At 39.3% G+C, this 15,289-nt stretch overlaps 1 protein-coding gene across 3 annotated transcripts in view; it reads left to right on the forward strand.

Annotated features, from left to right (window-relative positions):
- Nucleotides 1–750: 750 nt before the first annotated feature.
- Nucleotides 751–15,289, forward strand: part of SMURF1 (SMAD specific E3 ubiquitin protein ligase 1) — a 64,646-nt gene continuing 50,107 nt past the window's right edge. For all 3 annotated transcript variants that reach the window (XM_077827795.1, XM_077827796.1, XM_077827797.1), the window contains exon 1: nucleotides 751–979. In XM_077827795.1, the coding sequence (XP_077683921.1) occupies nucleotides 925–979 (55 nt within the window). In that variant the 5' untranslated portion in view covers nucleotides 751–924. The remainder of the gene's footprint in view (nucleotides 980–15,289) is intronic.

Raw genomic sequence — 15,289 nt, forward strand, 5'->3', positions numbered from 1 at the left:
GGGTCTGATCCAGTACGTAGGAGAATTCCTATATTGTTCCTGAGAAATGTAACTGCTTTGGGCGGTCACGGCTGCAAAGGAAGTGGGTATCTTCCAGGTACCTCGAACCAACCCCAAAGAGGGCTTTGAGCATCATGATGGAGACTTTTCCCTGTATCCTGTATTCAATGGGGAGCCAATGCCTTGGAGAGCACTAGCATGAAGAGTGCACAGCAACTAGTGATATTGAACAAGACAGGCTGCTGCGTTTGGTACCAGCTGGAGCTTTTTCAGGGTGTCCAGCTTCATTCCTACATATGACAAATTGCAGTAATTGAGATCAGGAGTGCATGGAGCTGGGGCTGAGCCCATAGGAGGGGAGTCTAGCATGGCTCAGTCCCAGAGGGCCCTGGAGGGGCAATAGGGATGACCCATGACCCTTCGGGGGGAGGGGGCACATGGTGTGCAGCATGGCTCAGCCCCAGAGAACGGAGCGCAACACAGGCCTCAGTTTCCCCGTGGCCACCCTGAAATCCTGCACAGAGTCGGTCTCCTCTCTGGTAAGAACCAACCTGCTCCCCTGTGGCTGCACTATTCATGCCCTCCGCTGGGGGCGCTGCCCGTTCCGCCCAGAGCGTGACACCGGCCAGGCTCAGCCGGCGACCTCCTCGAGATGGCGGCAGCCGCTGGCCGCCGCGCTTGCGTCACGCCGTCTTCTCGCGCAGGAGCGAAGGCGGCGCGAGCGCGCAGTCCTCGTCCGGGTCGGGCTGGGCGTCGAGCTGCGAGCGGCGGCTTGCTGAGGCGCTGTGGCGGGGCCGCTGTGTGGGGCGGCGGCGGCCGGACAGGGGCAGCCCAGGCCGGGGGCCGGGAGAGGCAGGGCCCGGATGGGGGTGACTGTGGCCGGCGGCTGATTCCTACCCCCCCCACCCCTCTCCGCGGGGAGCGATGTCGAATCCAGGGACCCGGAGAAACGGCTCCAGCATCAAAATCCGGCTCACAGGTAGCGGAGCGGCGAGGGGCGGGGCGGCCGGGGCGGGGGTTTTACACCCCCCCCCGCGCCCACACCCCGTGGGGCCTTGCACGGCAGAGAGGGGTCGGGGGAGGGGGCCGGAAAGGGATGGGGATCAGAGCCCGTCTGTGATTAATCCGGTGTTGCTCCTCTGGCTTGGGGTGTAGTCCTGGCCAGTCGGGGCCCGGGGGCTGGGTTTCCTTTTCCCTTCCCTGGGAAGGAAGCCGGGGTGAGGAGGGTGGGGGTGCTCGGTTGGGTTTCCTTAACCCCGGCGGTCATGGGAGGGCCCACCAGGGATTCTTTCCTCGAGTTGCAATTGGGGCCGGGTTCCAGAGCGCTCAGGGCTGGGGGTGTGGGGGGGGACGCTTTTCTCTCGTGTGGTGTGGTTTCTGAGGAGGCTGTAGCTTGCTGAAATCCAGAATAATTCTGGGGACTGAGTTAGAGAGTGCTGGGTAAAGTTGAGAATTTTTCTTTCCTGTTTCTCTTCCTCTTTATTTCTAGCCAGACTCTGTTTCCTAGCAATGGTTTTTCCATTCTCACCGCTTCCTCCTGCAAATCTCCTTACCTCACAATCTACCATTTGTATTTCTCAAGCTTCTTTCTTCTGTTCCTGTTCCTTTCCCAGTTGGCGTTGTCAAGTGGGAGGTGTATGAAATCTGAAGTCCAGACACCACTGAACTGCCTCTTTGGCTTCTTTTCTTCAATCAACTTTACATGTCTCCCCTCCCATTGTGTTTTGCATTTGCTCATTAGAGATCCCTTAACTGATGAATGTGTGAGTCCTGGTGTATGCATGCCTTATGGGGATGGACAGTTCCTGCTGGGAAGTATCCCTCTTTGGCAGTCTCCAGATGTCCTGTCCATTCCTGGCATCTTTCCTTTCCCCACAAAAAAGTCTGGTTTTGCTAGATGTGTTTAAAGAGTCATATTTTTCTGCTTGTCAATTTTGCTAGTGGAAAATCAGTCCCCCCCACCCCCCTTAATAGTTTATATTTTGTTAGCCCTAATTAATAATGAATTTGCTTTTTTCTGCAGTGGAGAGGTTCACTTGCTGGAAAACATATATTGGAAAATAAATCAAACATTTGTTTAATCTCTTTCAGACATTTTCACCTAATTCGCTTTCCTTCAGTAAATCACATACTACACTTTGAAGTTCATGTTTGGTCATGAGGTTGTAGTGGGTACATCAGTTTGTTATACCCTTACAGAGCTGAATTACCTATTATTTTATAAAAGGTGCAGCCTGCATTGGCATTTCTTGTTTAAGGGAAAGACATGTGATTTCTGTTTCTAAAGATGACAGCATCATGAATTACTGATTAATAAAATCCAGTACAGGTTTTGAAAGGCAACAGGTACATCCACGATATTATCTCTTTGATTGAAAGAACCATAATGCTATGCTATTGCGTGAACTTAAGATATATAGTTTTTGTTGGTATGTAAAATATCATGGATTAATGAGAATATGGCATCAGTTAAGCTTTAATGATAAGCCTAATTTAGTTCCTAGTTACAGTGCAGTCAGTTATAAACACCTGCGTTAAAACCCATTTCCTTTTATAAAGTGCAAAGCTAGCTGATTTCAAATAGTATTTCTAGGAAACAGGGTGATTAAATATATGTTTCGGTGGGGGGAAGTAATTGGTTGGAAGATATCAGCTCATTATTCTTTTTGGATCTAAACTATTACTGGTTTAGAATTTAGGCTTTGTGAGAAAAGGGTTTTAAAGATAGAATGAGTGTTTTATGAAACTGTACTTTAAACATTTTTAAACGTTTTATAGATATTTGATAGTTTTATACTGGTGTATGTTAAATACATGCTCACAGATTTGTATAATTGTTTCTAAAACAGAAGTGCAGAACATTTTTTTGCTGATTTCAGAAGGAGCGGAGTAATTATTGTATAAGGGACACTGGCAGTCCCCTTCAGAACACTGTACACAGCCCAAGTAAAAATTATTCTGAACAGAAGTTACTGGTTTTGCATTTTTTTAAACTAATACTGCATCAGGTAGCTTGTATCTTCATTTTCACTTCTGGTTTGCATGAATCGACCTTCATAATTCAAAGCATTTCAGGAGATGCTGCATTTTTTGTTAATGGAGTAACTTTGGTGTCTTGTTTGAGCATAACGTTTTTTAAACTATATTGAGGGAATCTCCCACTTGGTCAATCTTAATTTCAATTTTATTAATAAATAACCCCGACAGTGAATTAAAATCGGCAGGATTTACTCTAAAAATAAATAATTACTTTTGGAGATTTGTCCCTTCAGAAGTATTAAACACATTTTACGTCTTGCTTCATTTGAAATGTGCTTGTTGACTGATCAACTTTGAGTAACTATAGCTAATATGCCTTTTGTTACTACATTCTGTTTTGTTGTTGAGAGATATAAGCTGAATTGAAACAAAACAGGACATCTTCTGTTTGATATACTACCTAATCATGTTGCCTTGTGACTTGCAATTTCTTTTCCTGTGATTATGAACCAGCTCTGTTGTTTTACATCAGCTGAAAATTACTATGTAAATACCACTTACATAGAAGATGCCTTCAAGGACCACTTCATAAATGAGATGTGAATACTGGTAGAATCTTTCCTGTGTTTAAAGAAATGAACTTCATTCTTGTACATACACAAACATTTGCATTAACAGAAATGTTTTATTTATTTTTACTTATCCCAAGTTCTCGACACTTTGACAATGATTAAAAACACAGCTACTTGTGGACAGGATCAGACACTGTGGGCACTGCCACAATGCTATCCATAAAAAAAAAAAAAGAGAGAATTGCAAATCCCACCCCCCGGTTTAAAACAAAACAACAAAAAGCCAGTCCATGGAATAGAATGATCCCACCTTTCACAGACCCAAGCGCTCTGATGTCCCCCCTGTACTCCAGACTTCCCCAAAGCCTGAGCAAATAAGGTCCTGGTGGAGGTAAGGCGTGCACAGGTTTTTACCATCATGTTGTCTGTTGCTTTTCAGAGCAACTCTGGACAACACAGTGTAAAAACGTGTATATTAGTGTTATCAGTGGTAGTGTAAGAATGAGAGCGTGCACTCTCTTTAAAAAAAAATAAATAAAAAGCTAGGTGCTTTGGTGGCAGTGTCGGGAAGCAATTTCAAGGAAGAAAGGATAGTATAGCCCTATGGATCAGTTCTGGGGAAAGGGGTTCATGCATAAGAATCTGAGTGAAAGAAAATGCAAAGATCTTTATGGGCTGAATGGGCAAGTTGGTAGTAGAGGCAATTCTAATTGACAGAAAAGAAAGGGAGCTGGGGCGGAGAGGAGCAGTGTGATAAAGCATGAGCTGATAAGTTGGGAGGGACAGAATTGTGAAGGGCCTTGAAAAGTAAGACAGCCATTTTTAACTTGATATCATGGAAGTGGGGAGCCACTGGAGAGATTAAAGAGAAGGATGATATGGTCAGAGTGATAGGCAAGGAAGACTATTTTAACTGCATTTTGTACAGATTGGAGGGTGCAGTAAAGGTGTCAATGAGGGTATAGATGGGAGTCCTAGCTGTCTTGACAGGAAAAAATGGTTGGATTTAGAAATGTTACGTAGGAACAGGCAACAAGATTTGGAGGCCGCCTGGATGTCTGAGGCAAGTGGGAGCACTAAAAGGTAACTCCTGGGTTACAGATCTGATTTTTACAGGAGAGATGGTTGTGTTAATAGTAGCGGAGAAAGGAGGAGAAGGGAGAATGGTGATACATACACCAATACCTTACAGTAAACCTTGGATGAAATTTGGAGTAGTTCAGGTGCATTTAGTGTATAAAATGAAATGATCAGTATATTTCAAAAGCATGGCTTCCAAACGTTTTGTAAGTAAACTCACCTGTAACTTAAACCTTTGGGGAATAAATTGACTTCAAGTTCAAAGTAAAATATTAAATTATATTTTAGATAGAATGCACTTACATTAGTGAAAAGGCAAATTTGAAAAGCACTTGTCACAAATGTATTAGCTTGTCTTGCTTTGGCTTCATTATTAATGTAATATTGCTTGCAGCAAAGTTAACTGATTGATCAATAGCAACATTGAGACCGGTGATCCAGACAGTTTTATGTCTCATTTTCAGAAATGTTGAACAGCACTGCACATCTGTCTTTGTCTTGTCAGAAGCAGCTATGTACAACATATTAGGTACTTAGTATTTTTCATACAGAATGTAGTATACTGGTTGTAGAAAAGGATTGTCCTGGTACTGGTCTGACTATTATTATCCAGGGGTGAAAATTGAAATTGCTGGTTAATAAGCTCAGTATGTTACACCAGTTGGACAGGGAAATGATTTTGTTGTAAACAGTAGGGTGGTGGGGAGGGGCAGGGAATAACAGTTAAGTCACTACAAACTCTGGATAATAGCATGGGATTTCATCAAAATCTGTGACCAAAACTTTCTTACTTTTTTACCTCAATTTCTCTCCTGTGATGATTCTCAACCCCTTTACTGCAGACACTCTTTTGGGAGTCAGGTGGCTTTGTGGTTGGACCACTGGACGGGGTTCAGTCCTGGCTTTGTCACAAACTTCCTCTGTGACCTTGAACAAGTCACTTAATCTCAGTGCCTCGGTTCCCCATTTGTGCAGTGGGGATAATACTACTGCTTTTCCACACAAAGGGGCTGTGAGAGTAGTCATAAGATGTAAGAACGGCAATACTGGGTCAGACCAAAGGTCCATGTAGCCCAGTATCCTGTCTTCCGACAGTGGGGCACCTTGTACTGGCCAGAGGGAATGAACAGAACAGGTTATAAATCAAGTGATCCATTCCCTGTCGCTCATTCGCAGCTTCTGGCAAACGGAGGCTAGGGACACCATCCCTGCCCATCCTGGCTAATAGCCATGGATGGACCTATCCTCCATGAATTTATCTAGTTCTTTTTTGAACCCTGTTATAGCCTTGGCCTTCACAACATCCTCTGGCAAGGAGTTCCCCAGGGTGACTGTGTTGTGTAAAGAAATACTTCCTTTTGTTTGTTTTAAACCTGCTGCCTATTAATTTTATGTGTGTTATGAGAAAGAGTAAATAACACTTATTTACTTTCTCCACACCAGTCATGATTTTATAGACCTCTATCATATTCCCCTTTGTCTCTTTTCCAAGCTGAAAAGTCCCAGTCTTATTAATCTCTCCTCATATGGCACCCGTTCCATAACTCTGATAATTTTTGTTACCCTTTTCTGAACCTTTTCCAATGCCAATATATCTTTTTTGAGATGGGCGACCACATCTGCCCACAGTATTCAAGATGGGGGCGGTACCATGGATTTATATAGCGGCAATATGATATTTTCTGTTTTATTATCTGTCCCTTTCTTAATGATGCCCAACATTCTGTTTGCTTTTTTGACTGCTGCTGCACATTGAGTGGATGTTTTCAGAGAACTATCCACAATGACTCCCAAGATGTCTTTCTTGAATGGCAACAGCTAATTTAGACCCCATGGTTTTATATGTATAGTTAGGATTATGTTTTCCAATGAGCATTATTTTCCATTTATCAACACTGAATTTCATCTGCCATTTTGTTGCCCAGTCATCTAGTTTTGAGATCCTTTTGTAGCTCTTAGTTAAGTCCCAGGGAGACAGCAATCTTGTGTAGTTTTCTATCATCTGCACATTTTGCCACCTCACTGTTTACCCCTTTTTCCAAATCATTTGTGAATATGTTTAATAGGACTGGTCCCAGTACAGACCCCTGGGGGACACCACTGTTTACCTTTTTCCATTCTGAAAACTGACCATTTATTCCTAGCCTTTGTTTCCTATTTTTTAACCAATTACCAATCTAAGAGGGAAGGTCCTCTCATATCCCATGATAGCTTACTTTGCTTAGGAACCTTTGGTGAGGGACCTTGTCAAAGGCTTTATGAAAATCTAAATACACTATATCCACTGTATTCCCCTTGTCCACATGCTTGTTGACGCCCTCAAAGCATTCTAGTATATTGGTGAGGCATGATTTCCCTTTATAAAAACCATGTTGACTCTTCCCCAACCAATTATGTTCATCTATGTGTTTGCCAATTTTGTTCTTTATTATAGTTTCAACCAGTTTGCTTGGTACTGAAGTCGGGCTTACCGGCCTGTAATTGCTGGGATCACCTCTAGAGCCCTTTTAAAAAATTGGTGTAACATTAGCTATCCTCCAGTCATTTGGTACAGGAGCTGATTTAAATGGTAGGTTACAGACTACAGTTAGTAGTTTTGCAGTTTCACATTTGAGTTCCTTCAGAACTCTTGGGTGAATACCATCCGGTCCTGGTGGCTTATTACTGTTTAGTTGATCAATTTGTTCCAAACCCTCCTCTAATGACACTTCAATCTGGGACAGTTCCTCAGATTTGTCATCTGAAAAGAATGGCTCGGGTTTGGGCATCTCCCTCTCATTCTCAGCCATGAAGATCGAGGGAAAGAATTCATTTAGTTTCTCCTCAATGGCCTTATCGTCCTTGAGTGCTCCTTTAGCATCTCGATCATCCAGTGGCCCCACTAGTTCCTGCTTCTGATGTACTGAATTTTTTTTTTTTTTTTTTTTGCTATTACTTTTTGAGTCTTTGGCTAGCTGTTCTTCAAATTCTTTTTTTGGCCTTCCTAATTATATTTTTACACTTCATTTGCCAGAGTTTATGCTCCTTTCTATTTTCCTCACTAGGATTTAACTTCCACTTTTTAAAGGATGCCTTTTTGCCTCTTACTGCATCTTTTACTTTCTTCAGACACAGTGGCAGTTTTTTGGTTCTCTTACTATGTTTTTTAATTTGGGGTATACATTTAAGTTGAGCCTATATTATGGTGTGAAACTCTCATAGTATGGTGATATGGAAGGGGAGGCATATAACTAGAGAAAAAAACGTAAATTTTTTTTTCTTTGTATTTGATGGGTAAGAATCCAGAGTGCAGCTTTTGTAATAGGCCTGCTGATATCTTCATTGAGCTACCAGAGTGGGAATCCAGAGAACATCCTTTTCCTATGGGCAGGCTCGTGGGTAACAAGTCTTTTTTTTCCTCCATGTAAGTCAAGACCATCTCAAAACCTTTGTCCTAGTAGAAGAAAATTAAATTTTCAAAAAGAGTTTGCTTCAACATCCCCCTCGGGTGGGGGAAGTAGGAATAAAGTCGCCATTGTTCCTAACTCAGCTTTCTTTTCTCAAACTCAGAATCTTCATATAAAGAATATAATTTGGAATACTGTTGAACAATTTAATTACTGCTTTTTCTTCTTTTTATTATCTACCAGACTAAGAACTATTCTTTTCTCACCCGTTCCTTTTAACGCTCTTTCATCTTGTATTTGTGTTTCTAAAACTGTTCTGAATGTCTTCTTTCTGTGTCTGCGAAGAAGTTAAACTTTTACTGAAAATTGGTTTCAATAGTGAACCACTGAACCAATATTGAAATGGCAGAAGTGGAACAGATAAAACATCTTCATTATCATTTCAGATACAGAAAGTGTGAGATTTGCTAATTTTTAGTCATGTTTTCTGAAACAGCATTGAAGATGATGCATTCGTACAGACACCACTTTTATTACTGATTTAGGGATGGAGTGGGACATGCTTCTGAAAATTATTTAGTAATTTCAATTTTGTAGTGTAGAGGTGATTAAGTTGTACCTTGTGTTCCCATTTATACAAGGAAATTGACCTATTGCTGACAGGAGCTGGCAAACACTTTACCTGCTGCTGGTGAAACAAAAGTTTTCAGCATGGAGTGGTATCAGTTATATATAGCATGCTGAAGTTGGAACTCTGTGCTTCACAGAATACAAAAACATGCTGTCTGCCCCAGAGAGCTTACAATATAAATTTTAAACTGGACTTAGGCCTTGATTCAGTACAGCACTTAAGCATGTACTTAACCTTAAGAACATAAGTAATCCCTTTGTCTTCAGTGGGAACACTCATGGGCCTAAAGTTAAGCACATAAATCCTTTGCTGAAATGGGGCCACAGTTATTGGGAATGATTAACAAAGGTGGGAATAAGTCAAAGAAGGATGAAGGCTATGCCAGTTCAATACTGTGGTTACTTAATTTAGTCATGTGCACATCATGTGGTTCATTTAATGTTCTTTGGTATAAAAATAAGTAAGATGAAGATATAAAGTAGTGAGTTCTCTTCTCTATCTTTGCTGAATATGGTTCTCTACACTGGTTCCATTGGAACCAATACTTGAAAATATTTCAAGTCCTCCTGTGGACAGAATAAAATTCTGGAATGCTGCTGAAAAATTTTGTCTGTACTAGCACTTTAACCATATGCAATTTTGGTTCAGAGGGAACTGAGAACTATTCTCAGCAACCATTCAGCCTCCCAGTATGGACAAGGCATCTGCTATTTTGTTGCTGAAGATGGTTTGTCTCTTTCTACGCTGGTAGTTAAACTTTGTAGAACATTGGTCCAGGATACCTCTTACTGACAACCATTGTAAAGTGCATATGTTTCCTGTTGTAGACAGGGTTTTGAGTCTGGTGTGAGTGCCTGTGGTCTGCACTGAAGTCTTTCTGAAAATCTTCCATATTTGCTTGACACCTCCCGCTGTGCTAGAAATGGTGAGTGCTAGTGTTGACTGACCACCAGCTTTTTTGCTGCCATATTATCTAACCCTATTTAGAGCAGATTGTTAAAGACACAGTCAGTCCACATTAGAATTCCCACTGTTGCTAGTATTGATAGAGTTGGTGGAAGATTTTCACCAGTACCTCAGTGTAGATGAGGTCTGTGTACATGGTAGGAGAAGAAACTTGAATCTAAAACCTTGTTTAGCTTTCCTTTTGAAAAAGGAAAATCTGCAATTCCATACTCCAGTTAAATAGACTGTCTGCTTGTAAATTGTGATTCAAGACAATTTGATAAAAGAATTGCAGTGGCATTTTAGTAATTTCTGAATGGGAAATCAGAGAATATGTTCTGCCTCTTCTCACATCCCAGTAACTGCCTTGTGTAGACCTGAAAAGGCAACATTTTGAGCCTCCCCCACCCTTCTGTGGTGTGTGTGTTTGTATGGATTAAATTATTCTGTTTTTAAAGAGAGAGACACATCCTGGAAATATTTTTGGGGTGTCTAAATTGGAAGATATGTTCGTGACACTAACTTGGCTTAGATAGCAAAGTAGGGTTGTATTCTGGGAAGAAAACTGTTTAAAAAAAAAATCTCACAAAGGGGTATAAATAGCTTGATACCTTCCTCTTCAGCAAATTATTTTTTTCAAGTTAAAGGCCAAAATTCATACTGGCTTGTTGTCAAGGTCACTGTAAGCACAGTAGTCAGAAATCCCTAAGGCCACCAAACTCAGAGCATAGATGGGTAGAGTAGGCAGAGCAAGATTTTTTTTAACCTCTTTTTTTGTTTTAAAGATATCGAAATTACTGTGTGTAGTAAGGCAGTTTAATAAACGTAAGTATTTAATTGGAATGTTTGTCCATCTATTTGTGGGTAAAACAGTCCATGGTTGTTTCAGAATAATGTTAAAATAATGCCTAATTAAAATGAGTATGTGGTGATGCATGCTACTCCATCAATTCCAGCTGTGTTCTCCTCCATTGCAGCTGAAAGGAATTCTAATTGGCTGAGGAATGTCTGTAGCATCATGTATCAGTGAACCCAAAGGTTTAGGCTGGCTGTGGCATGATGAAGCAATTTAAATGTTTTAAGATCCATGAGTCTGACTCTTGCTCTTACGGTTTCTTGAAATTGTGACAAATCCTCTGCAGCTAGGCGCTTATATTATAGTAACTTTCTATTTTATTCTTTAATTTCTAATACTCGATTAGAGTGTGATGTAAACAATGTAAGTTTGAAGGAACACTGTCAATTCAAAATTATCAATTTAAAAAATGATTTCAGATATACTATGTGTCATTAAGTTTCGTTGCCAGTGTTTATGATCTTAGTTATATTTACCAAATACTTAGATTTTTTTCTCTCCCCAATGACTAAAAGATCTACACAAACAGGGGAGACTGACTATGCAGGAGAATGAAATATACAAAAAATAAGCTGAAAAGTAAAAGATAGTGTTCTCTAACCTTTTAGTTAGAGTATCTTAGCTCTTATCGGTAATATAGGTTTTAAAAAAAATCAGATGAGTGATTTTTTTTAACTTGATAGTCTCTCCTTGTAAATTTTGCAATTTAGCATCTTTCAATAAAGGGGGGTTTATTATTGTACTTTTGGGGAAAAGTATAGAATGCTCATTATGCTTTTTGTATCTTTGTACTTCAGTCTTCTGATTATACTTTCACTCAAATGATTAGATTAAAATAAAATGCAGCACTCTTCTGAAGCCTCTGTAGTTCAGCATATTACTATCTGAAGATTTGCATCTCTTGTTTCCTTTACAAAATGGCAAGATAAATCTGATTATGTTGATAAAGGAGGTAATATATTTTGTTTGAATAGTAAACTTTTTGGTCTCCGGAGTGTGGAGTATATTACAATAAATCTTTACATTATATCATTCTCTTTAAGTTCTAGATAAAAGAAAGTTGTGGAAATGTATTTTAGACAGCTGGCATTTGATTCACTTTGTACTCAAGATGACTATTAATGTAAAGCTGAAATGTTTTTTCAGATGCTGAGTGGTGCCTGGCTTGCATCCAGTGTATGTACCATGCTTTTGAAAACTCTGGGTTGAAAACTCTGCCCCTTTGATCGATACTATTATATTTACTATAAATCCCATGGCAAATACTACCCAAAAAGCTTTTTGAAAAGAGAGAGCATTTTGTGAAACTAACACTCCTAATTGTTATACTGAAAGTGTAAAGGCTAAAAAGTCCAGATTTTTAAATGCATGTGAAGAGCTAAATGTACTGTACCTGGCTTGTGCTACATTTACTTAAGTCAATAGTGGTTTTGTATGCATAATCACAAATGCTTAGTAGTACTTAATCCAGCTATGTAATTTATATGCTTTACAGTGATCGGTATATTTTGGGTTAAAATCTCCTGTGCTTGCTTTTCAGCCCAAAGATAATCATAATGAGAAAGTTTGGTAAATTTATATTTGTGTGTTTTGATTAATCAGTGTATATAACAGTTTTTTTTAAATGGACCTGATGCTGCACTCTAATTGAAAATTATGTAACTTCATTCTTCAACAATGACTAGTGTTAATAGCTTTTTTGAATACATCTTAGACAGATATTCTTTAGAAGTCTTTGGAAACATCAGTATATGATTTTACACTCAAGCTTACAATGCAGAACTCCAGTTTTACACATGCAGTTCAAATGTGTGTCAGATTCAGGGATAATTAATATTTGATTGTTAAAAGAAATTATTTTAAGAATAATGGAGAAACCCTGTTTAACAAGAGTCTGTCTACACTATAGCAGCGCAGCTGCAGCATCACAGTGTAGATGCTTCCTACATCAATGGAAGGGGTTTTTCCATTGTTGTAGTTAATCTACCTCCGTGTGAGGTGGTAGCTAGGTTGATGGAAGCATTCTTCCATTGACCTAGCCATGTCTACAGTGGAGGTTAAGTCAACCTAACTGCATCACACAGGACATGACATTTTTCATGGCACTGAGCAATGTAGCTAGGTTGATCTAACTTTTTTTTTTTTAAGTGTAGACCAAGCCTATGTATCTGAACTGTTTTCTTCTGACCAGGGTATGTGAGCACAGGCTCGTGTTGTGATGTTAACCTTGTATTGAATGTTTGCCAGTTTTGTTGGGTTCTTGAAGTAGCATTTACTTTGGCATTGTTAGACAATAGCTGAAATATCAGCAGTGTCCCTCTTTTCTTTAAGATGGCCACAATTAAGGTCAACCTAGCTGTTTAAGGTGATTGTTTTTAACAGGCAGTTCTCTTATCTCTAATTTTCATATTATGCACACTCTCATTGTTTGTAAATGTCTTATTGAAATAGTAGACTCCTCAAATACTTTAGCATCAAGGAAAGAAGAAACGGATGGGTGCAAAAATAGTAACGTACCACAATTTTCTGGATCTGTGACATTTTCTGAAAATTCTGTGATCTTGATTTTAAAAAACCTCTTTCCATTAGGAAGAGCACCTCCACTATGTGAAGTGATATACTGTTGCTTTGTTAACCTAGACTTAAAATTCTCTACCACCAAACAGCAATTGTACTTATCTCCTTTATATTTCAAAAAGCTTAACAAATGATTGTTATCCCCAATTTACAGCTGAGTACTGAGGTGCAGATATGTGAAATGGTAAAAGGGGTAATTTTTGTAAGATTGCCCAGCTAAATCAGTGACAGAATTAGGAATGGAACCCAGTTCTTTTGACACACGGTCCATTCCCTGTCCCCTGGACCATGATGCCAGCAAAGATATATATTTGCCCTTCTTTCATCACTTTATTCAATTCAGGTGTGAAATTTAGTACTGGCATGAAGCATTTACTTGGTAATGTGTTGGGGAGTTTTTTTTCTTCAACTCAGAAGTTAAATGCAGACCAAAAGCTTTATTAATGTAACATTAAGTTTACAAATTTAAAAGCATATCAGAAAATGAAAATGATAGTTTTCTTTTCAAGATTAATGTACACTTACATACTGTGTAGTGAAGTATACATTTAACGGTAACTAGTCATTTAAAGTGTTGTAGTAATACGGGCAAATTAATGTTACATTGAGCAGCATATTTTTTCATTTCTTGACTTCAAGGTTAAATTTAAAACCTGAATGTTGTATTAACGTAACACTTTTTATTCAATAAGTATTGTTTAGATCTGTGTGTATATGAATGTGTGTATATAAAAATAAAAATATGGGCAACAAACATAATCAGAGTTGTTGTAATTCTCCTGTCTACACTCTCCACCTGCTGGCAGTAACCTTCTTGCCTCATCTTGCAGGACTTTTGAAAACAAAATAAAAATGTAAAAGGTCACTGTTATTTTCAGTTTTTAGTTTAAAAATTAAATGCCCTCTCATTTAGAGGCCTCCGTTCAATAGCAAAGGTCCACCAGTATTTACGGAGCAAGTTTTGCTTCCCTGTATCTGGATTGTTTGAAACTCACATAGTGGTGTAAGCCACGGTAGTGATTTTCATTCTTCTTTGACTTGTCTAGCCATAGTGTTTTGATATGCGTTAGTGGAAATTAAAAATTATAAAACCACCCATCAAACTGAATTTGTAAAAACTTGCTTGGGAAAATAAGTGTTCTAAGTAGTCTGCAATCCAAAGCATTTCCTGTTCTGCATGCTTATCAAGCCTGTGAGCTCTACTTCCAAGCTGAACTAGAACAGATTTGAGAATTATTCCTAGCTGACTGGGGATGGGGTAAAAGGGAAGGAATAAAACAAAATTTCAGAGAAAATGTACCACTTTTTTATTATTTCAAGCTACTAAGCGTACAAATGTTGTACACAGAAAACGCTTCATACTTTTGGGAGACCAAAAGAAAGAATTACTGTTCATTTGCGGAGGTGTGAAATGATATAAATGTTGTTTCAGAGTAATATATATATAAATGTTGTTGGAATACTTATTTGTGTGATCGATCCAAAGGCTCTGTACATTTTGACAGAACCGCTTCATTGTAGTAATCCACATACCAAGAAAAAACAAAATGGCCTGCTTGTTTCCTGGAATTTTTTTGCATTCACGCAGTTGTCAATCAGCAATTAATTGTTAAATAAGACTGTTATGCTTTCAGATGCCTCAGTGGTGCTCCTTTTATGGTTGTAGCAATGGAAAGAATCATGTTGGAAGTCCCACACCTGGTCTTGAGTCTGATTTTTCTTTTTAGGACTATGGAGTCTAGATGTAGGAGGCTGGAAAAAGTGGTCCAGGGAATCAGTAGGTACTTTATTGCAAGACTTTTGGCCAGCCTGACTCGTCCAGAGAACCAGAAGCTGATACCTGTCAGTTTTATAGGTATTCATTAGTTCTATATAGCAGCAGTGAAAAAAGGCAGTTCTGGTCAGATTGCACTCTTCCTCAGTTTGGCAATGCTGTAAGCAAGAGCAGAGGTGCTCTAGAGCTATATGTCTGCAGACTTCAGAAGGTACCCTAACTGCTATGTTCATAACCATAAGGGATAGAAACTTAATTTTTTAAATGTAAGCTTTGACTTTGCAGAAATTGATAGCAGTCAGTAGGACAATTTCCTACTTACTTCAGGTGAACAGTTTTGACACGACATTTAGAACCCCTCTTTGTTGTCTTGGTAGAATACTATTTAATTTATCTTTTCCGACTGCGTCCTTCAAATATTGATTATTTTTTTACATGTGCAAAGTGCTCTACAAAGATCTCACTAGTTCACATTCAGGACAATGCATC

The sequence above is a fragment of the Eretmochelys imbricata genome, chromosome 10, assembly GCF_965152235.1.
Source record: "Eretmochelys imbricata isolate rEreImb1 chromosome 10, rEreImb1.hap1, whole genome shotgun sequence".
Classification (NCBI taxonomy): domain Eukaryota; kingdom Metazoa; phylum Chordata; order Testudines; family Cheloniidae; genus Eretmochelys; species Eretmochelys imbricata.